The sequence below is a fragment of the Osmerus eperlanus genome, chromosome 16 (assembly GCF_963692335.1).
Source record: "Osmerus eperlanus chromosome 16, fOsmEpe2.1, whole genome shotgun sequence".
Taxonomy (NCBI): domain Eukaryota; kingdom Metazoa; phylum Chordata; class Actinopteri; order Osmeriformes; family Osmeridae; genus Osmerus; species Osmerus eperlanus.
The window spans coordinates 5,539,512-5,562,920 of record NC_085033.1 but is presented as its reverse complement, the minus strand read 5'-3'; the positions used below and the strand labels follow the sequence as shown (position 1 = coordinate 5,562,920).

Genomic DNA, 23,409 nt, shown 5'->3' with positions numbered 1-23,409 from the left:
GACAGAGAGAGAGAGAGAGAGAGAGAGAGAGAGAGAGAGAGAGAGAGAGAGAGAGAGAGAGAGACAGAGAGAGAGAGAGAGACAGAGAGAGAGAGAGAGAGAGAGAGAGAGAGAGAGAGAGAGAGAGAGAGAGAGAGAGCAGGTAGGGTGCACCGCCCCCACCTGCTGTCTTATCACTCCTCCTTTCGTGCATTCCTTCTCCTAGTCTTAGTCAGTGTCTGGACCTGTCTACCCTGTGGCTCCTCTTCAGATGGGCCCTGCCCTCAGCTCTCTCTTTCTCTCTTTCTCCACCCCCCTCTCTCACCCGCTCCTCCCCCCTCTCTCCCATTTCCTGCACACACACATGCCATGCCACTGCCAAACTATAATGAGATAATCTGATGCTAAAGCGGATTTGGGGAGTTCACAGTGGGATTAGACCCACTGGTGGATTAGAGCCAATGATGATCCGATTACTTACATTTATAATCTCACACAAGGATAACAGGGTTCTTCAAACTAATGACCAGTTATCCTGTTCTGGGAATGTCTCGCCATGACTTTCGAGCAATGGAAGGATAGAGTTGGAAAGGAGAGACAGAAAGGTAGAAAGAGAGAGAGAGAGGGAGGGACTGAAGTCAAAAAGAGACCTCCGTCTTTCAACTTTCCATCTTTTGAAGTTTCCAAAGGCAGGTTGCCAAGCTACCATTACTGTGCAGGCACTGTTTGGACAAATCTGTTTGGTGAGTGGACTGCAGAGAGAGCCAACTCTGCACAATAGCGAGAGAGGGAGGAGAGAGCGAGAGAGAGAGAGACAAAGAGCAAAAGAGAGAGGGTAGAGAGAGCAAAAGAGAGAGAGGGGAAAAGGCAGAAAAACAAGACAGAGAGAGAGAGCGAGAGATGAGAGAGAGCCAGAGAGAAAGAGCCAGAGAGGCAGAGAGAGAGAGAGAGAGAGTACAAAGACAGAGCATGTTTTCTTTCCTGCAGGCTCCTTACTCTGACCTCAGTTTCCCTGACTGAACCAGTATAGCGTCCTGTACAACCTCTCTCCATGCTCTGGGCCTCATCCAGAGCTCAACAGCAGGCATGGAGGTCTCAGAATACAGTATATACTTCACCTTTCAACAAACGGAAACTCTGTGTTGTTTTTTGTCCCTCGTGGGGTGGGGTTATGTGGGGGCCTTGTCAACCATGAGCACAGCAGTAGCTACATGGAAGCTGGGCTTGTGATTAAAGGTCTTGAGTGTTTGATGGTTTTAATAAAGAGCCGCACGCAACACGGATCGATCCGCAGCTCTGGCGATTGTTTTTCAGAGGGGACGAATGGGTTTGTGAGCTAAGCTCGTTATCTCTCAGAGACGGGAGCAATCCTTCTGAGTATACGTACACAGGGGAAATATGGGACAGTGGTGTGGAACGTCTTCTGTCTGAACTGAGATCTGTCTGTGCGCGTGTTTTTGTGTTTTTGTGTTGGTGGTGAGGACACCTGGCATGTGACATTTTTGACAGCCAACACCCAGCTTGGGTGAGAACGTTGTGGTGTGGTGACCTTAGTTGGTGTTGGCTGAGAGTAGAGCAGGTGTGTGTGTGAGTGAGTGAGTGAGTGAGTGAGTGAGTGAGTGAGTGAGTGAGTGAGTGAGTGAGAGAGAGAGAGAGAGAGAGAGAGAGAGAGAGAGAGAGAGAGAGAGAGAGAGAGAGAGGAGAGAGAGAGAGAGAGAGAGAGAGAAAGAGAGAGAGAGAGGAGAGAGAGAGAGAGAGAGAGATGAGATGAGAGAGAGAGAGAGAGAGAGAGAGAGAGAGAGAGAGAATGAATTCACCACAGAGGGGCTGTCCCGGCTCTTATCAAAGATTAACACTCTCTGTATTTACCATACCTCCTAAAGCCTACTGGACACAAGAGGTCCCTAGCCATGAAAGTCTGCTCTGTGTGTGTGTTCGTTTGTCTACCTGTCTGTTTGTGTCTGTGTCAGTCTGTCTGTATGTATGTGTGTGTGTGTGTTTGTCTGTATCTGTGTTTGATGAAGTTGTGTCTACTGGTGCTCAGTCATGACTAGAATTCCCGGCAGTCGTTGGTGTCTTTGTTCCACTGTGTATCAAGTTTACCACAATGAATCACATCCCTGATAAACATATTCATCTTGATACTCAAATTAGTATCCATGCACTATCTACATCCTCACACATTCATTTTCACACTCTCCCCCCAAAAGGAAAAGAGCCAGACCCACCCAACATTCTTTGCAAGATGATTCATTGTTTGTTTAAAACCTGCATTTAGTCAACGCAGGGTGTGTGTGTGTGTGTGTAGTAAGAGTATCTTAAACGAGCAAATTATAGAAGAGAAAGAGACCAGCTATATCGCTGTATCCCATGGTCAACTCACCTACCTCAAGTGCCCAATAAGATTACTGCACCTCACCCCCTCGGCCAATTGTTTTACCTGGCCAGGTCACATGGCCAAGAAAATCTCTGGGCCTTTGACCTGAACAATTTCCAGTCAAGGCATAATAATATATGATTACGTCTAATCATAAGTATAACTAATTGATCTCCTCTGGGGAGACTAGGGTTGTCATAGAGCTAGCTTTCAGGAGAGACACGTCAACATCCGAACCTCCCCTGCCTGCAAGGTTCGTTCCAGATGCTATTTATAAGACCCAGCTGCTAGCTCTTACACAGACGACGAACAGCATAGGAGCAGCTTTATCCTAATGTGGATCTAATGGAACAGAGTGAAAACCATGATACTGTGTACAGGGTCATTAGGAACAGAAGTGAGAGAAGTCAGGTCACATGCTTCAGATGATTCCCCCTCAAATGTTGTGTTATGTCTTCTTTTTTTAAACTGTGGATGGGCAGGGTGGGGTGCGGGTTAAGTAGAGAGTCAGATTGTGACAGTACAATTGAACGCCAACCCAACTGGGCCAAGTGGACATCCCTGTGGCTCTCCAAGATAAGCATCTAACTTAATATTGCCGCAGAGGGTTTAGATCTGCGGTGTTTGTGGCGGACTTCCCTATATCTGTGAGTGAATTAGGCAGGAATTTCGTTGTTGTTGTTAGGGCTGAAACACTAAGCTGGTCTGTTGCCGTGGACACAGTGTCTGTGTCTCAAGGCCCCTGATGTAATAACAGTGGTGGCTCAAAAACATCATGTGAGAAGAGAGAGAGTCTGCCTCCTCTCTATTTCATCCATCTCGCCCCATAATGCTCTGTCTCTCGCAATCTGTCTCTTTCGTTCTCCCTACGGTACCAATCTCTCTTTCCCTCACTCTCTTTCGCTTTTTTCCTCTCTCTATCTGTCTCTATCTTTCTTTCTCCCTTTCTTCCCCTTCTTCTCCCCCTCTTTGCGATGGTTTGACCCACACTAACGACTTCTCCTGCAGGTTCTAGAATTTCCCTGACACAGACTGAGGCTTCTGTGCCAGAGAGTCACTTTGTCTCTGCTGCACTCTCTCTAAATCTCTCTCTCTCTCTCTCTCTCTCTCTCTCTCTCTCTCTCTCTCTCTCTCTCTCTCTCTCTCTCTCTCTCTCTCTCTCTCTCTCTCTCTCTCTCTCTCTCTCTCTCTCTCTCTCTCCCTTCCTCCATTTTCTCTCTGTCTGTCTCCCTTCCTTCCTCCCATTCTCTCTCTCTCTCTCTCTCTCTCTCTCTCTCTCTCTCTCTCTCTCTCTCTCTCTCTCTCTCTCTCTCTCTCTCTCTCTGTCTCTCTGTCTCTCTCTCTCTCTGTCTCTCTCTCACTTACTGCCTTTCTCTTTCCTTCTCACTGTCATTGTCTCTCTCTCTGTCCCTCTCTCTCACTGCCTCTCTCTCTCCCTCCCACTGCCTCACTCTCACACTTTCTCTCTAGCTCTCTCTCTCTCTCTCCATCTCTCTCACACTTGCTTCCTTATCGTTTTCTCACATCATTTCCCCATTCTCGCAAACCGTCCTGTTCCAAACAGCCTGTAATCTGCTGAAAAGAGGGAGAGATGATTGACACTGATGAAAGCCTGTGGAGGTTTGTAGTCCACCCCCTCGTCACCCGCCATCGTCACCCATAAATCCACCACGGGACAGACAGGGTCAGGTGGGGTGAACGCAATGTGATCCTCCATGCCTTCTGTAACGCTACTGCCCCCCATGCGCAGCCTCCGCCTTCCCCTTTCCCCATCACGCACGCACGCACACACATACACACAAACATCTCTCTCTTCGCATGCTACCACCACCAGCCTTGCTGAGCTGTCAAATAACCAGCCAGGTTACCTCCCAACCCCCACTCCAACCCTTTCTCTTTTTCTGTTATCGATGTGAGAATCTTTAGGAATGTCGGCCCACAGACAAGCAGTTGTCTTAGCTTGAATACTCAAATGGCTTGGTGGGGCTCGAGATAAACTATTGCACCTGTGCTGAACTTGTTGACTCCAGTACTTCCTTCCTTCCTCTTTCTTTTTTTCTGTTTCTTTCTCATTGTTTTTCTTTTTTTCTTTCTTACTCAAGGTCTTACTCTCTCCTTCCACATTTCCTCTCTATTACCTTATTTTAAAACATTAACACCATCCTTTAAGGTTCTATCAGAGCGACTCCATGTGGGTTAGGTTTTGACTAATATTAGTTACTGTTATAAGGTCATAAACTCTTCTCAATTTGTGTGTGTGTTTGTTTGGGTGCGTGTGTTTGTGCATGAACTCCAAGCTCCAGTCATGCATTTGACAGTCGCTAATCTAATACCCATAGTAAATATACATCACATGCACATCTAGAAGACAGGAGTGGACATACTTAGTAACAGACTCGCTGGGAAACTGCGTGGCAGACTCGCAGGCTAACTGGCTAGCAGGCTAACAGGCTAACACCTCTAAGTTGTGAAAATGTGGGACGGAACTGCTGTGGAGTGTCAAATGAATTCTCTCTCTTTGTCTTTCTCTCTGTTCCTCACTCTTTCACACACACACACACACACACACACACACACACACACACACACACACACACACACACACACACACACACACACACACACACACACACACTATGTCCTAAGGCAAGTGGCCATGAGAGTTGAGACACGACCCATTAAGACTGCGTTATGTGTTTGAGGGAAGCCTACATCAGTCAGCTCAGCTGTGCCACTGGAATGCAAGTAAATAAATATCTTCCCTAAAGGACAGGGCTGTGTGTGACGTGTGTCCGCCACCTGTTGCATGAACATGACCCCAGTGTGCGTGTGCGTGTGTTTGCTCGCAGTGTGTGCGTGTGCATTTGCGTGTCTGACCATCCCAAACTATCTTGACCCCGGTCCACCAGACTTTCTGCTACCAAGGCTCCTCATGTATGTCCTTGGTATAAATGGATACTCATGGCATACAGCAAAAAAGGATCTCTCTTCGTTAATTATCTGTCGGTTTAAAAGTGTGACCTCAGAATGACTCACGACACATAATATCTGGATCACATGGACTGTATTTATATCCAATGACCATCCAGCCTGATTGGGCGCCCGGATGAATGTCTAGATACCAGCAGGCCTACCATGGCATTCAGGAAGACCTCCTTTGACCTGACACCCACACATTTATAACCCCCACCCTGTACAGAGCAGAAATAGAGCGCTTGTGATTGAGATGGAGCAGAGCTGGGTCCAGACCTGAGCTGAACCAGGTCTAGTGTCAGTGGTCTTTAAACAACTATCTGGATGTCCAAACTGCTTCCATTGCGTTTATTTGCTCAATAGCAATACATGTCTGAATCCGTTGCACCTGTGTCTCACCCTTCTCTTTCTCTCCATCTCCCTACCGTTTCTCCTTCCCTCTCCAACCCCCTCCTCCACCCCATTCAGGGTCGCTGCTCCAGGGAGAACTGTAAGTACCTTCACCCCCCGCCCCACCTAAAGACCCAGCTGGAGATCAACGGCAGGAACAACCTGATCCAGCAGAAGAACATGGTCATGTTGGCCCAGCAGATGCAGCTGGCCAACGTCATGATGCCTGGGACCCAGTTACCGCCCATGGTAGGAGACGTGGACACACACACGTACTGACATACTCTCTCTCACACACCCACACACATGTACGAACATACTCTCTCTCACACCCACACACCCACACATATACCAACATTTTCCATCTCACATCCAAACACGCACATATGAACATAGATTGTAGATAGTAGGTGGCAGTAGGTACTTTATGGATCCACAAGTTGAAATGGAGGCGTTGCAACAGGCAAGAAGAGGAAACATACAAAATATACAAACTACAAATATGCAAAATATCCAATACCAGTATACACAGGGTTGCCCAGGGTTACACACAATGCTCTCTCTTTCACACACACACACACACACACACATACTAACCTACTGTTCTATCTCTCTCACACACACACACACACACATGCCCAAACATACAAACAAACATATAATCATGCTGGACAGCCGCTGGCGTATCATGAGTAGTTGTCACTGACTCATGCCGTATTCCCTCCGCCCTCAGCCCATGTTCTCCGTCGCCCCCGGCCTGGCCACCAATCCCAACGCGGCGGCAGCCTTCAACCCCTACCTGGGCCCCATGTCCCCTGGGCTGATGACCCAGGAGATCATGCCCAGCGGCCAGGTCCTCATGACCAGCAACCCCTCCCTCAGCCAGGGCCCCAACGCTGCGGCCGCCGCCCAGAAGCTACTGAGGACGGACAGACTGGAGGTCAGGCACACACACGGCACTCGCTCATCCAAACGCAAACACTCACATCCATGAGATACAGGTACAAACAGGAAGTCAGACAGTCCCCCAGGCTGCCGCAGCTCCTTAAGCAGGTCAGGTGTGCTGATACGTCGGTCCAAGAGACACTGCCCCCTGCTGTCTAACAAGCACCATGCGCACTCAGTGTCTGTTTTGGTTGTTGTGTATGTATGTATGTGTGTGTGTGTGTGTGTGTGCGCGCGTGTGTGTCCCAGGTATGCCGTGAGTACCAACGCGGAAACTGTTCCCGGGGGGAGAACGACTGTCGCTTCGCCCATCCGGCCGACAGCACCATGATCGACACCAACGACAACACGGTGACCGTCTGCATGGACTACATCAAGGGCCGCTGTTCCAGAGAGAAGTGCAAGTACTTCCACCCTCCGGCCCACCTTCAGGCCAAGATCAAGGCCGCCCAACACCAGGTGAACCAGGCCACGGCCGCCGCCGCCATGGTGAGTCAGCCCAGGGCGACACGCTGCCGCGGGGCCACACACACCCTGACACACACACACATATATACATACTTTGCCATACTCACACGCAGGGGGGAAGAGGTGCCCATAGACCTTGATGGAAGGCAAGGTTAAACGGCTTTAACCCCCGAAATCGGTGTCTATGGGTCATTTCTGACTGGAGCACGACACACGCACCTACACACAGAGCAGAGGGAGACTGGAAACCTTCTTGAACTTTCTGGGTGCCTTCTAGAGCTAGGAGGACATGAAGAAGGTTGTGACAGTGATATCAAACTGTATACTTCTCACTTCAGGAAGTTTTTCAACTAAGGGACCTGGGTCACTTACTATTTGCAAACACTGTGAGGAAACTAAATGTAACTTTCAAATACTTTCAAGTAATTGGTCTTTGAAAGTGACCCAGGTCTTCCAATTAATACAATCGGGTGGATGCCTTCCTGGTTTTATTCGAGGAATATACATAGACCAGGAAGGGAGTCCCACAGGGAGAACGCTGGGAATTCTAGTGCAGCGGGATAACACAGTAAGGATTGAACCTCTGACATCCTTCTTTATAAATGCCTTGGTTTGATCAACCTATTCGAGAATAGGTTACTACTGTCTAGACCTTCTTTATTTCATCCTAGTCCAGAATGAGGCACACATCCAAACTGTCTGAGGACATTATCCAACAGCCAGACAGAAAGAATACTGTGGGCACTTCCTGGTTTGGCTTATCTTAACTGTAACTACATCCTCTTGTCTTTGAATGTATGCTTCCCCTGTCTCAGTTCCCCCTCACAGAAATGTGTTTCATTGTGCTTCTGTGGTAGACTCACATCATAAAACTAGTGATTGATAAAGCCCAGTTCAACCTGTGACTGTCAACTGTCAACTGTCATCTTTGTTTCTCAATACAAGTGCTGTTATTGTTATTTTCCTATCTGCATCATCCGCAGTTAAAGTTACATAAACTATTTTAGTTCTTTATTGTAATGTGGTGATGAATATGCTGTTTACAGTGACAGTAGTGTCGTGTCAATACCACTAGCGCCACATCTCATTGTTTTTTACCTAAGATTGAAATAATGGAAGTGAATTTTCTTTTTTACTTTTACTTCTTGACCATCATTTTTACGTTAAAGTAAATGTTATCTAGAATAGATAGTTAGGATTGAACTGATCATGATATTGTACCGCAGCAGTAGTGGCAAGCTAGCTAGCTAGAGTGTTTTCTACATTGTGCATGCCTTGTTATCCCCTTGTATATTGCATTCCAATGATTTGTTTTTTTATTTGTTTTTGTTTTTTTCTCACCTATACCCAAACTGCACTGCTGCCCCCATGATGCACCTCTGCTTGCTGGTTTATGTTAATGCGCTTGAACCCCATTGGCCCATTGCCATCATGTGCTCGCTGCCTGCTAATTAAGACTCAGTCGGCTGTCAAATCACTGAAGCGACCCCTCGACGCAGCCTATGACCTGGTACTATGACCTTTCACCTTTTAGCTTGGCATGTGGCTTTGTCTTAGTGCAATGTTTGAAACTAATATATACCTAGCAACCTTTGTTCCTTGTTGTTTTATGGCAATATGTGTGTCTTTCCTCCTGTTGCTCTTTCATTCTGGCCAATGATGAAGTGATTGTGGTTTCCTGGCTTCTCAACTGGACTGTGGCGGGCATAGCTCTGTGTTTATGTCCAACTGCCCCCCCCCCCCCCCCTCATCCCAAAAAATCCACACTCCACCACTCCCAAACACGAATTCAGACCTGTGTGAATTTGTGATGACGACAAGAGCCACAATCAGTTCATTGCTATTAGCCTATTGACTCTAATCGCTTAGTAGGAGAGGGCTAGGGAAGTGTAGCTTTTTTAAATGCTAGCATGGCTCTAGGTTTTCTGTACAAATTGATGTTCAGTTTTTGGTAGCTAAATCGGTTGTATGCATGTTTATGTGTTAGTGCATGTGTAATTGGGAGGGATGGAGACCCAGGTTAACACAGTCAAACAGATGGGGATGCCTCTTTGGAGACACCTTGGAACTCATAGTTCATCTCATTACCACAGCTGATTTAACTATTCATACCTCAAAAGTGGTCTGATGTCAGTAAATATATTCACTTAGCACAGCTCTCTCTGTATACACTGTAATACAGAGCAATATGTTAACCATAAGAAGAGAAAAAAAACATTGCATAAAACTTCTTAGCTCCTTAAGGTGCTGTTTGGAACCATGACTGGTTCTGATCCGCAAAGGTGTTCAGATAGAAACTTACCCAACCGAAAAAGGGTTATTTTGCATACAAAACATTCAGAAGCCATTTTGTCACATTCTTGGCATCAGACCTTTTTTGACAACCCAGCGGGAGTGAACTATTGTTTCAACATGTCTCCGAAAGTTGATGGTGGAGCTAGCACTGCAGCTTCTTCTCTCTGGGCTTCTTTTCGGTTTCTCCTCTTTAGCACAGTTGTTTTGACTGAATATCGCTTGCTTCTTTTGCATCTAGAAAGTCACAGAAAGACATCAATAAGTGACTGTTTTCACAGTGTGCCTACTGATAGAAGTCATGTAATGATGATTGCTTGTGAGGAAGTCAGTTGCTCCAGGTTAGCATCCATTGCTCTTGCTTGCGTAGAGGCTAGTTGTGTAGACTGCTGCTTGCTTGCTAATGATGATGACGTGTAACACAAGGTTACATAATGTTATGATGCAGTTGTACGATGTCCTCTAACGTGACTACCATTCTTTTTTTTTTCTTCTTTGATTTATCCTTTGTTTTCTCACCTCCCCCACGCACCTCTCTTCTTGGCTTTTTCTGCCTCGCCCCCTCTCTCTTCCTCTGCCCCTCTGTCTCTCTGTCTCTCTCTCTCTCGTTTTCTGCCTCTCTTCCTGTCTCTGCCTTTCTTTTTCTCTCCCTTCTGCCTGCTCCCCCCACCCCTCTCTCACTCTCTCTGCCTCTCTCACCCCCCTCCCCCACTGTGCCCGGCTGGGCAGGGCATCCCCCATAGTGTCATGGCAGCACCCCTGCCCAAGCGGGCCGCCATGGAGAAGGCCAACGGGGCATCGGCCGCCATGTTTAACACTGGCATGCTCCAGTACCAACAGGCCCTGGCCAACATGCAGTTCCAGCAGCAGGCTGCTTTCCTGCCCTCAGGTAGGAGCGCCCGCCACGCACAGCACCCAATGCCAGCGGGGCACCAATCATGTGCTCATCCCACTCTGCTGGTCTACAGCTGTAAATTAATGTTGAATGGGCGAGAGGCTTCCCACACACAGTTGCTCATGGTATGTGTATGTGTGTGTGTGTGTGTGTGTGTGTGTGTGTGTGTGTGTGTGTGTGTGTGTGTGTGTGTGTGTGTGTGTAATGATGTTGGATTAGTGAGAAAAGGAAGAATCCGCAGCATATCATTTGAATTTACCTGTGCTCAGTGGACTATGACTGGCACTAAAACAAACAATGACTGTATTATATTCAGTGTATCTGAAGTTATTGTAGGCTACTGTATGTGGTGGCCTCGTAAGTGTAGTTTGACGTTAAAAACAGGATGTAATCCAGGGTGAAACTGGCCCACTTGTGTGGGTTCAGATGAGTGTCTGGCAGGATTGGTTGATTTGATTCAAATGCATCAGTTTGGCAACATACAGTTTGACTTGCTTCCAATCACCGCTGCTGAACTCTCTTTCTCCGCTTCTGTCTATGAGTGTGCGTGTGTGTACAGTAATATCCTATTATCATCATTATGGACTAGGATCATTGTGCACGACTGTTATTGGCATCTTTCGCACACAAAATGCATTTGCATTGACACCTCAGACAAAAGCGCCAGATTGGGTGATGCGTTCCTTCCACTGATATGATTGGCTCGATGGTTCACAAGCTGGCTTCACCTACATGCCTGTCGAGTCACTGATGATCATCAGATGTCATGTTCCGCTGCTGTCCGGACCTGTGTTAACGTTTATCCTTCTTATCTCCTCCTCCTCGACTCTAACCAACCTTGTGATGGGCTGTTATCATTTCTCTCCCCCACCCCCCCTCCCCCCACTGTCCAATCCAATCCACTTCCTGTCGCACTGCATGATGGCCAGGCTCAATATTGTGCATGACACCTACAGCGAGCATTGGTAGGTTCCTGCTCTCTTCCTCCAATCACCTTTAATCTTGACAAGTGACTCGCACGTCATCAAAATCCATCCTATTGAGGAATTACGCCTCATTATCTGAGCATGTGTTTTCAGTTTTTCTTAGATTTTATATCCATCCCTCATATAAATCAATAAAATATGGTAGATAAGACTAATCCTCATTAGATCTATTCTTTGAACCAACCATGGATTTTGGTGACGTGAGCCACGGTGTGGGTTGTTGGGATACTGTATGTGAACTGATGAATTTTAGTGTGTTCAATTTGACCTTTGAGGTACCACAAAAGGGATTTTCTTAAATTTAACTTAAATGGATTTTAAGTACTTTTCCTTTGTGATATCTATTATTGTACATTGTCTCTTCTGTGGCCTGCATAGTTTTGACCAATCCATGTCTTTTGTTGAATTATGTTGATAACCTTGACTTTTGACTGGTTTAACCTTATTGTGATATTTCTGTACTAGAACCTGCACCCTTGTACCCCTCAACCTCACCCATGTACCCCTCACACTCATGTTTATACCTCTCAACCTCACCCTTGTACCTCAAACCCACCCTCATGTACCTCCCATCCCTACCCTTAGAACCCTCACTATCATGCTTGTAACCCCTCCTCCCCCGACTCTCACCACCTCCTCCCAGGCATTAGGTTCCTCTAATCCACGCTTGAGTACCTCTCACCCCCACCCCCTCACCTTCACCCCAAGACCAACCCTCTCCAGTACCTCCACACCTTCTCCCCTCCCTCTCTCTCCTAGCCTATTTGCCTGATGCCGATATAACTATAGCGACACTGCTCCCCTGTGTATTGACGCTTACCTGATTCTCTCTCTGAACAAAAGTTCCCATGATGCACGGGGCTACGCCGGCCAATGTGTCCGCCGCCACCACATCTGCCACAAGCGTTCCCTTCGCAACCGCCACCAATCAGGTTTGCCCCTCAACGGCCCCTACTCTCTCTCTCTAATACACCTCCGGTCTGTGTCTCTCCCTCTCTCTCAAACGCACACCCTTTCTGTGTCTCTGTCTCTCTGTCTTTCTCCCTTCTTCTGAGGAGGGTCTGTCTGTGAACAGTTGTGTCTGACAGCAGGGAATGGGGTGGGGGGGGGGGGCGGAGTGTTGATGGTCTCCCTCTCGTTGGCCCACACTGGCTGTTGTTGTTATTGTTGTTATTGTTGATCACACCTCTCTTGTACAACAGCCAACAGCTCAAACGAGTACTACAGCGGTGCCTTGTTCAGTGTAACTTGTGTGTGCGGTTGAAAACAAGCTTGTACTGTTGTCGGGGGGGACGTACTGTATACCATAACATGTTTGACCTCGTTTTAACCTCGATTTTTGTCCTTTCTTATTTTGAGGACTCTTCCTTATCAAAGTTGACTACCAACGAATACATGCAATTGGTATGTATGAGGTAGTTTTCCATTACCCTAGAGCCATTGATAGAATGTGTGCAGCAGTTGCTACCTGTGGCCTTTGGTGCTAAGCTTATGTTTTCTATGCTGCTGCTTGTGTAGAAAGTAGCTTCGCCACATTTCCTGGGTGCTGTCATCATTATCACAGGGCTTCAGCTATAGACTATCGTTTCATCGTTTAACTTTTAAGTGTCTTCTAAGACAAAGGAGAGACAGGCCAAGCTACAGCAGTGTACAGTATGTTTCTAACATAGTATGACCCAGAGGAAGGGCATGGACCTTCAGGCTGTCTGGTGTTAAGGAAGTCGTTCTTTCATTTTGTGTTTGTCTGTGAGGTGTAGGTGAGAGGTGATCAACCAGTTAGACAGGGGGGCGGGGGGCCATGGGGGACTGGAAACCTGCATTGGGGCCTGCTACCTCACCTCACTGGCCTCTCCTCAGCAGCCCCCCCCCCTCTCCCCCAGCCCAGATATCAAATGTTCATGAGCTGGCGTTACCCCCACTTTTGACATGCTTTGTCGCAAACCCCTGCTATGATGTAGCATGCAGCAGCCTCATTCCCCCTGCCTAATGACCTGGGCAATGTACCAATATCACATTCTGCTGATCTTTGTTTTGTGTTGCTGTTTTTTTGATTGAAGCTGGGTGGGGGGGGGGTTATTATCTTCGAGATGGGAAAGGTGACATTTCTTTATTATCTATGTTTTGCTCTGCTCTGTCTATATTTACAGATTCCAATTATCTCTGCCGATCATCTGAGTAACCACAAGTACCTGACACAAATGTAGTTCCTGTTCAGAACAGTGAGTTCATCCCTTTTCTTTATTTCTAAATCCATCTAACCTGACTGCTCCTTTTAGAAAAGTAATCCTTGACCGCTTGTCTTGCAGATCAAATGAATGTGTGCTGGCGCCGTCCAAGCCAAAAGAGTTCAGCCTTTATGTACATAATAACGCTGGGAATGTCAAAGCGACGGAGACAGAAAAAAAAAAAAGATGGCGTCTCTTAGCTGGTCTGGAACGATGTTCTCATTGTCACCAAAAATGTCTCCAACCCAGACGTGACACAGGGTCAATGTCAGTTACTCTCGCTCGTTAATCAACCTCCAGACACATGCAGCCATAGTCCTGGCCAGAGAAGGTGCCTCATCTCTGGATACCAGGATCTTTCTCCCCCCCTCGCCCCCAGGGGTGCCAGCTATCGTCGCCTTTGTGTCTAACAAAACTATAGAAGTGTTTTTTTGTTTTTTTTTACACAGACAGGAGGTTGAGTCAGTTGAATTGTTTTGTTTATCTTAGAACACCGTGCTGGTACGTTGGCAGACCAAGATGAATATAATTTTCGTTTTTTTTTACGTGCTTTGCTTGGATTTAAAAACATGTAGACTTGTTTCATGGTTTACAAAAGAAATGCTAAAGTGCACCTTGAATATGAATTTAAATCTGAAATATGGCACAACAAATATAATTGTAATAAGGAACATTATTATGGACAAAACATTGGAGCATGTACAGTATTTTGTTTTGTTTAAAGATTTCTAGTTAAACTAAGTGTAAATGAAATGAGGGTCGAGGCCGTATGAATGTTCTGGGTAAGACAACACACTTGTATACCTTTGAAGCACAGCCAGGCTAGCTTTATCCATCATGCTGTGTGCAACACAGGCTATCCACCCCAAACTAGAGTGTTATTTCACCAGTGTTATTCTGTTTACCGAAGGTATCTATGTTTTGTATGGCTCTATTTTTCTCTTTTTTTAACATTATATCTTCATAATGAGTGTGTTTTTTATTTTATTTTACATTGTACCATTGCAGCATTTTTTAAGGGGTATGAACAGAGGAGTTAGGGATCTCTTTGTTGTGGATTTCTCTCTCTAAGAAAAAGAGAATGAAAACATATGTGCCTTTTTCTTATTACCGGTGTTTATTTAGCTTTTCTTCTTTGTTTTTTGCATCAGTGTTGGATTTTTCTAATTGGGTGAGCATGTTTTCTCATTGGTGGGAGCTGGAATTCTGTTGACTGAAAAGCCGGTAAAGTGATGTGGGAGGAAGGTGGAGCTTACCTCCCTGTCCCCCTCCTACCCACCACCACAAAAAGGTGGAGGGACTTTAAAACTGTGTGTACAAGAAGCACTGTCATTTTATAATAGGGGCAATTAGATCATTTAGGTCATCAAACCACAGACTTGAAATAGTCGTTTCATCATTGTAACATCATAGTGCTTTGTAAATTTCACATTCATTTTGGTGTAAAAATATTTTATGAAAAAAATTAGAAAAAAAAATTAAAAAATTAAGAGGACAAATTAATTTTTGGACCTGATCATAGATACCAAAGCACAGTTCATTCACAGATGATGTCCCTTTGCTTTGTTTTACCAGAGGTGTACATTGTGTCAATATTGATTGTAATGTACCTTTAACAAAGCCTTAGATTATGGCACCTGTGTCCTAACATTTTATCATACCTGTCAGATTGTCCTACCAAGGCTCATAGCTCATGTGCACACCAAGGTTAAAGTTAGGGTGAGGGTTAACTTTATGGTTTTGCGCTACGGTAGGACAATTTGCAGAACCCAATCCAATCATATGTACTTTTAATCACCACACAAGCAATGAACACCAATGACACAGTATATAGTTTATAGTTCTTACATACAATATACAGCTTCTAATGTTTGTTACTTGCTCTATCTTTAACAATACTCTCTTAACTTTCCTGTTATGTATTACTTAAGGATTTGAATCTATTTGAGGTATGTAGTTGTAGATGTTTCTTTGCCTTACTATATATTACTTGACAACATTGATAGCCGTTATAGATTTTGAGGTAGTATGACATTCATAACTTTTTTCAAACCATATAAATGATTATGTGTTGACTCAGTTTAAAGTATTCACTTAGTATATGTTGCTGAGTGTCTGTTTTTATTCAAAGAGTTTTGTTTTCGATTAATTTTGTTGATCAAAGACTTTTGATATTGATGCAAGGAATGAGTTTTCAGCAATTGCAGAAGCTCTGGATAAAAAAAACTAATATTTTAACCAACTTAAGTATTCCTTGTAACATGTCGAGATCATGTTTGAAAATATATTGTCTTGAAATATAGAATGTTCATGTTAGTGTGAAAATTATTTTCTACTGTATCCATTTCAATATTTACTATCGTTTGATTTTTTTTAAGTTTGCCCTGAGTGTCAGGCCAAAATGAACAGTGAGATTGACGGGTTTCTGGAAGTTTGGTGAAGAGTGATATTAAAGGTGGGAACGGTGACTTTACTGTTTGTAAAGTCAGTAATGCTGCAGATGAATGAATCCTAACCTAAGGGGACGGAGGTCGACTTTTTGCACTTCTGTATATAGTCAAATGAACAGAGAAAAACATGTATCATATTGAGATATTATTTTGAATAAAAAATCTATAATTATAAGGAATTTTGCTAGATTAATTTAAAATTCTAAAATTAGACCAGCTAAACAAAATCGCTTGCAAAAAGGGCACTACTTTCTTGGCCGATGCATTTAGAAAAAAGCTATGCGCTTTCCGGCTTCTTTGGTCAGTGGCAGGTACTATGCCAAAAAATTTGGAAGGGGAACTTGTATCCCCAATTCACCTTCCCTCCAACTCCCCCTGTAAGATGACATCACAGATGCTGTCTGTTTTTCTATAGCCAAGCTGGCCAATCAGCTCCTGTTTGGTCCTGGTACAGTCAATACAAGAGTATATTCTATCCAAAACTGTATTCTATGATTTTATCCTAAACTGTATTATGTTTCGGTTTGATTTGACTGCATGTGAAAGAACTAAAATGTAAAACAAGATCACAACATAAATAAGTACATATGGGACTTTTAATGGAAATACATATTTACAGTTGATTGATTCACATTTGGGTGGAGGAGGAGATGAAACTTCCGACAAGTCATCACCAGTTGTATGATAACATACTATACAGAGAAGCTCAGTAATATATCTCAAATAATAACATATTAGTAGCAACCCAGCCCAGAGGTTTTCTCTCACAGCCATTAAGACGACAGTCAACATGCAGGCTCACAGCACACTGTTGTAATGCTATTAGAAGCATGTGTACTCAGCAGGTGAAGGCTCACCACACCAAATACTGATTTGTCTTTTTAAGTGAATGTATTCGTCTTCAGTCAAGGTCAATATATTTCTGACTTGAGGTCGCTGTATAAGTGCTACAGAACCAAAGCGCCACTCTCTCCAAACCAACCAGTGCTTCTTGGTTGGGCAGATGCCTGCCCGCTCACAGCTTAACCAAGGGCTTTCTTCCCTGCTGAGGGCACACACGCTTTGACTGCTTTTTACCTGTAAGTGCAACACTTAAATTTTTTGCTAAGAAATGCTACACAATAATGTACTACTCTGTCTTCAGATATGTTTTATGCACATTTTCATGTTGCCATAATTGACTCTTGCTGTTATGAATAAAAAAAAAACAATAAAACAAAAAGTTGATTTGCTCATGCAACCTATTTGTGCAGCCTCTCCATGTGTTTGTGTCTGTGTGTGTGTGTATGTGTGTGTGTATCTGTGTGTACTGTATGTGTGTGTCCAATTCCACCCCTCCACAAAATCTAGTTCAGGTTAAGATTTTAAATTAGGTTTAGGGGTTGCTATAGATTAGCATCTATAGAATCATCATCATCCACGATTACATAACTAAAATGGTTAATATGTGAACAATTTTCATCAGGATTTTAAATGATATGTTTTTTTATGTCACAAGAGCCTTGTCAGTTTTTTACTGTCAAAATCTGGTTATTCTGTAACTGGGTCTATCAGCAACATCTAGTGGTTAAACAGGAGTTTCTGCCCCTTCTGAATGTGAATATATGTTCAACTTCAAATATTTCTTAAACTTTAGTTAGTATTCGTTGTCAGTCAGTAGAGGTTGTGAGCTTTTCTTCGCTTACAACAGATCTTAATACATCTTACATTTGCAGTCAAGCGCTATATTTATAAAAAACCATTAGGGACCACATGGGGATTGTCTAATAATGCATGATGTACATAAGTGGTTTATTTCAAGTGCCTCACATTGGATTTAGTGACTCCTGTATAATTTGTCTGATGAATCAGGTAGCGTGTCAACAATTTGGGTTGAGCCTTATTGTGACTCAAGTCTGATTTCATCCTAAGAGATCATGATTGTCCTGAGGCATGTTTTGTCCAAATGAGTAAGATCGTTACGCTATGACAAAATCTGTCTCTTAGACTTGTTTTTTTCCATCTTATCTAGCCTATAAAATTTCACTTACCTTCCCTGCCCTTCAATATACCACTTTGATCAACATCAGTGCTAAAAACAGTGATATATTTGTTAAGTCTACACATTGAAAAAAGACCAAGAAAAACTGTTGCAGGTATTTTTATGTGTTTATTTGACCAAGCTGCCTTATTAAATCATCACTGAAACATAATCAGCCTATCTTTTAGACATATACCAAAGTTATTGAACAGAAGATAGTCTGAAACAATGCAATATCACTTACGTGCAAAATAGAGAATTATGTGGAAGTAAAGAATGGCATTTTGAATGATATGCTACAGAGTATGCTGCACAGATGTAGGACATACAATGGAATGTATAGTGTGTGACCGTACATAATGACAAAGGGACAGGGACAAATGTTACGTACAATAGCAGCAAGTAGCCCCAGGGCCAAGCCAAACACTTGGTTTACAAGTCTATTGTGCAGCTGTTGCCTTAGAGACATTTCCCTGGAAACAAAACTTTGCAGAAATACTCATGATCATGCCGTCACTACCTTTTTGCTGAGGCATTAAAGCATTTAGAGTTTATAGGGTGTGTTTTGTCTATATCTCTGTTCAACATTATCTAAGAAACAATATAGCTTTACAATGACATGCTGGGACACACTTCATGGAATGGAAATGTTGTGGAACTTCTATGGAAAATGAACATAAATTCAATTAAATAATGTGGAAAGAAAAATTCCCAATGTGTTTTAAGACATTTTGTGAGGCTGTATCTTGCCTCATTCATAGACCAACAGCATAATCATAAGGCCAAGACACATACATATGCTTTTCTATGGCTTTGGGAAAGTAACAGTATCCCACAAGTTCTGGTCCTGACTCTGTAAGGAAATCTATAAGCCAACCCATTAGTCCAGGTTTAAAGATATTTCATGTATGTTACATTAATGTGTGGGTACTCTGCTTGACAGGCACAACACTTAATACATCATTACAAAGATCTTTATAAATTAATTTAGAAAACACCGGAATGGACCCTTAAAAAAAGATTTGCTTACTAAATTATATATCATAATTACTAGTTAAATTGTTGTCTGTCTCTACAGAGGGGTTTTTACATATTGACTTGTATCTACCATATACTCCCCATATGCACCATTTTTATATAATTCTTATGTACATTCAACCCTAGTCCAACATTACAATGTAGCTAGTTAGCTTGGAGGCTGTGAGCGGTAAAGTACTGTAACCCAGCCGTCGTGATGTAAAGGAACAAGACGCCAAAGGCTCAAGGCATGCCGAGCCCATCCTTGTCTGCAGACATGCCCCTGACGAGCTCCTCCACCCAGCGCACCTCCGACGCCACCTGCTCTGCCAGCGCCTCGTAGCGGTTCTCCAGACGCCCCAGTTTGCGCTTGAGGGCGTTGGCTGCCAGGGTGGCGGTGCGGGCCTCCTCCTGGCTCTGCCTGCGCTGGGCCTGGGTGTGCTGCAGCTCCAGGCGGATGTGGCTCAGGTCGCTGGCGATGCTCTGGTTCTCCTCCTTGTACCAGCCCTCCTTCTCCTCGTAGATGGACAGCAGCGCCGCCACGTCCTCCCGGCAGGAGCGCTGGTTGTGCTCCAGGTCCCGCAGGCCCTCCTCGGCCGCCGCGATCTCCTCCAGCACCTGGGAGAAGCGCTCAAAGTTGACGTAGGTGTTGTTGGGCGGCATGCTGGAGTGGGACTTGATGGTGTACTCCTTGAGCCGCGTGGTCTTCAGGCGCCGGCGCTCGGGCTTGCGGCCGCTCTCCTCCTGGCGCACGTTCCTCCTTTTGATCACCTGGGGGGGGGGGGGGGGGGGGGGTTTGGTTAATGGACGGTCTATACCTTGAGCTATGCCACCCATACATGCAGTGTGTGTGGTAGATTCCCCCGGGACGGGGAAATGCCTCACCTTGATCCAGGGATGCTGGAGACTATCATCGATTGTCAATCTTTTCCTGGTAGCAAAAAATATATATTTGTAAAGGAAAAAAACGAAAGTAAAAAGGCTGACTTTACGTCTAACCACTAGTATTGCTAATATGCTATAAACTCTAGGGACTGCCTGTCCTAGTAGGATGTCACTCCAGACAAGGCCCTTACTTGGGATCCTTCACCAGAAGACGACGGATGAAATCTTTGGCCAGCTCACTGGTGCTGCTGAAGTACTCCTCATCAAAGTCATAGTTGACGGCTGAGATGTTGGTCAGGGTCTCCTGTTTGGTCTCCCCAAGGAAAGGTGATGCACCACTCAGTCTGTACGAAGGAGAAAGGAGGTTGTCATTCATTTTAGATCCTGGGACAAAGTTCAAATCTGGACACAACTTTTCATGAAGATAACCAGGTACTCACAGAATGTACGTGATGACTCCAATGCTCCTGCAAGACAAGAGAAAGGACAAGTCGACCGGATGTTAGGGAGATTTAGTCCTTTCAGTCTAGATCAGTTTCATATTGGGGTTCATATTTTGTGCAGATCTGTTTTTTAAACTGCTCTGGAAAGCTTACCACATGTCTGCTTCAAGTCCAAGAGGCTCATAGTTGACTATTTCTGGAGCTGGAAGGCAAGCACGTAACAAGGCAGGCTTTAATTAAAGCCAGATGTGGATTCTGCTACAACACAGACCTCCATTTATTATGGCGAGCAACACAAGTGGATACATGATACTGCTTTGTATGGGCTTAACATACGTAATATTCATCTCGTATGGAGATATTTTCTGAAGGATGTGTGGACTGTGTATGATTATGTGTTTGTTTGTGTCTCACCAACAAACTCGGGAGTCCCAAAGATGTTCTTGAACTCGTTTCCTGCTTTGATCTGATGAGCGATCCCAAAGTCAATCAACTTGATTCTGGGGTTGGGGACATTCTTGTCCAACAGCATGATGTTTTCCGGCTGCACAACATAGAGCATAATACCCAGCATCTTAACAACAATGAAAAACAGATATTTCCCATAAACAGCTAAATCAAATCTATTTAATTGCATCTGCATTTCATTAGAGAACGACCGTTGAATGTATAACAATCTCAATCTGTGTCTACATGTATGCTGGTTTATATGACGACGCACAAACTTGAATTTATAACTTAGGAACTTATAAACACTGCACCCTCGCCACTCCCCACCTTCAGGTCAAAGTGGGCGATACGTTTGGAGTGCAGGTACTGAACGCCATCCAGGATCTGCTTGAGGAACTGCGTGGCCTCCTCCTCGGTCAGCGACTCCTTCTCTGCCAGGAAGTCGAAGAGCTCTCCCCCGGACACCAGCTCCAGGATCAGGATCACGTCCGTCTTGTTCTCGAAGATGTCATGCAGCGTGATGATGTTGCTGTGCTGGATCTCGCGCAGGATGTTGACCTCCCGCTCGATCTCCTCGCGGCTCACCCCGCGCCGGCTGGACGACAGGCGCCGCTTCTTGATGAACTTGGCGGCGTACTCGCCGCCGGTGCTCTTCTCTTTGCACTTGCGTACGATGGCGAACTGCCCGCTGCGAGGAGAGGGATGTCAGGGGCGTGATGATGTGGACGCAGAGGAAAGCCATGGCTTTGAAACACGGTGAGAAAATCTAGGCAACAAACATGCTCACACCACAAAGACTGGCACAGAACGGCAACTGGCAGGTAATATTCAAAATAGCTACTTCCTCTTCTGAAGGACCCCAAGTACCCACAACACACAGAAGAGATAACAACACCATTTGATTTAAGTAGCAAATGAACAGTCCTGCTTGCATTCCCGAGATCAAAGCGACATAAATGGACGCATGGGTCTGTTGAGAACAAAACTGAACGTTTAAAAGCTGTTTAAACATTTGCATGCCTTTTTCCCCTCTGAGCAAACCAGAAAGGTATGTCCCCCCCTCTCCTTTAACAAATACTTTACTGAGACTTGGGGCAAATAGGTGCATTGAGAGACAGTGATGTCATGTTTTTTTTTTTTTGCTGCAACACTGCAGACAACAACATCGGCATATAAAGCAATGATACTCAACTATTAGATAGCTCACAGTGAGCACTACCACAGTTTGATTCCAAAGGGCTTACAAAAAATGTTCTTGCTTAACAAACCTCAATGCATTCTTATACAAATAAATGTATATTGTATATGGAGGTTATATTGGCCCAAAAGCTTTAGATCATGGGAAAGATCCCATTTGACAAACTAGTCTAAAATCAAGATGGTGTCAAACTCATCGGGAAAAAAATATTAATTAATTACCTCCCCAGCTCCTCTCCCATGTCATAGAACACTTCCACATCCTCTTGCCTGAAGCCAGCCATGGTTTGCTGGCAGTGAATGTGATGTGCTGTCTTAAACCCCACTGAAAGTGTAAAAAGAAAGAGTAACAAACGTTGAAGGATATTGTAGTCCATGGCCATTAATCTACAGACCATAACAGAGACCACAGTAAGAAGCTAATATTTATGTTATAATCAACATTTTAAGATACTGTGTGTTAAACATGAGAAACAATTGTAAACCATCCAACTAAACAACACTGAATAGCACTACATAGTGAAAACTGACCCCCCCCCAAAGTGTTTTTCCTTATTAGGCAAAAGTCAACATGGAGCAGTAAGAACTGACTGCATTCCAGAGCCACATACGTCATCCCCTTGCATGCTGATTAAAAAGACTGCGGGTTTGAAACTAGTGCTAACCATTTTAGATTGGATTTTGATTAAATGCTGCAACAATGACATCAATAAAATTCCCTCGCTGTTAGCAAAACAGGTTTGCCAAATACTTTATAATATTCAGACATATAAATAACGATGTTAGCTGTCTAGCTAGGTTCCCTACACAATTGGATTTGGTGCTGCCTTTTACCACTCTGCCTGTGTGCTCTGCTAGTAGGCTACAGTACTACTAGAGCTAGCCATTTAGCGCCGTGTTAGCAAGGTATTCAGCGAGTCGACATCTCAGCTGGCTGGGAGGTAAACTTCTCGGATCCTAGTGGTATTGTTATACAGAGCACAACACATACCACTTTATGTATATTATATTTTTCATCCATGTCTTAACTAGCTATCTCTATTAGAGGTGTCAAGAGGCAGGTACTGTACACTGGGTTTATGTCACCTAGCTTGATAGCTAGCTAGCGGTAAGCCCAAAATGAAACGAATTTTACAGTGCATCCCTAAAAGTACATTAATAAACCACAAAATGTTCTAATAAAGCTACGCAATCATATAACAACATAGCTCATGGTAGATACTTACATTGTCAAGTTACGATTCCAGCATTCCTTTTCCAAAGTCAAAGATACATCCGGTGGTTAGGAACTGAAGAACATCTGAGTTTCAGTAGGACGGACTTAATGACATCATATATTCCCTCATAGATGTGCGTGTGTGTACAAGATAGAGTAACTCTGAAGTTACTCACAGAAAACAGATGTCATGTACATGAA

The 23,409-nt window shown here is 44.4% G+C and overlaps 2 protein-coding genes across 12 annotated transcripts; one reads left to right on the top strand and one right to left on the bottom strand.

Annotated features, from left to right (window-relative positions):
- The first annotated feature begins 5,754 nt into the window (after positions 1-5,754).
- mbnl1 (muscleblind-like splicing regulator 1) lies at positions 5,755-17,220 on the top strand. Of its 11 annotated transcripts, none has more exons than XM_062480691.1 (10): positions 5,755-5,968; positions 6,453-6,659; positions 6,914-7,153; positions 8,589-8,642; positions 10,154-10,313; positions 11,249-11,284; positions 12,149-12,237; positions 12,665-12,709; positions 13,453-13,524; positions 13,612-17,220. In XM_062480691.1, the coding sequence occupies exons 1-9, from the start codon at positions 5,900-5,902 to the stop codon at positions 13,507-13,509; spliced, it is 957 nt and encodes a 318-aa protein (XP_062336675.1). In that variant the 5' UTR covers positions 5,755-5,899; the 3' UTR covers positions 13,510-13,524; positions 13,612-17,220. The 11 variants fall into 11 exon arrangements, with proteins under 11 accessions (XP_062336675.1, XP_062336679.1, XP_062336676.1 ...); XM_062480688.1 differs by having other exon boundaries at positions 5,778-5,968; positions 12,683-12,709; XM_062480695.1 differs by lacking the exon at positions 8,589-8,642.
- Positions 17,221-18,115: 895 nt separating this feature from the next.
- On the bottom strand, positions 18,116-23,338 carry dapk3 (death-associated protein kinase 3). Its single transcript, XM_062480683.1, has 9 exons — positions 23,219-23,338; positions 22,215-22,317; positions 21,123-21,483; positions 20,760-20,889; positions 20,499-20,547; positions 20,343-20,369; positions 20,094-20,246; positions 19,903-19,948; positions 18,116-19,788 (listed from the first exon to the last, which is right to left on the bottom strand). The coding sequence occupies exons 2-9, from the start codon at positions 22,274-22,276 to the stop codon at positions 19,261-19,263; spliced, it is 1,356 nt and encodes a 451-aa protein (XP_062336667.1). The 5' UTR covers positions 22,277-22,317; positions 23,219-23,338; the 3' UTR covers positions 18,116-19,260.
- Between the last annotated feature and the right edge of the window lie 71 nt (positions 23,339-23,409).

What these genes read in the sequence shown, in the direction of transcription:
- mbnl1 (XM_062480691.1), top strand. Translation starts at nt 5,900, where the DNA reads ATGGTCATGTTGGCCCAGCAGATGCAGCTGGCCAACGTCATGATGCCT. An exon ending in TCGACGCAGCCTATGACCTG is followed by an intron (nt 8,643 to 10,153) that starts GTACTATGACCT and finishes CCGGCTGGGCAG; the next exon opens with GGCATCCCCCATAGTGTCAT. An exon ending in TCGCAACCGCCACCAATCAG is followed by an intron (nt 12,238 to 12,664) that starts GTTTGCCCCTCA and finishes TCTTATTTTGAG; the next exon opens with GACTCTTCCTTATCAAAGTT.
- dapk3 (XM_062480683.1), bottom strand. Translation starts at nt 22,276, where the DNA reads ATGGCTGGCTTCAGGCAAGAGGATGTGGAAGTGTTCTATGACATGGGA. An exon ending in GGAGTCATCACGTACATTCT is followed by an intron (nt 20,247 to 20,342) that starts GTGAGTACCTGG and finishes TCCTTCGTACAG; the next exon opens with ACTGAGTGGTGCATCACCTT. An exon ending in CTTCTGGTGAAGGATCCCAA is followed by an intron (nt 19,949 to 20,093) that starts GTAAGGGCCTTG and finishes TTTTGCTACCAG; the next exon opens with GAAAAGATTGACAATCGATG.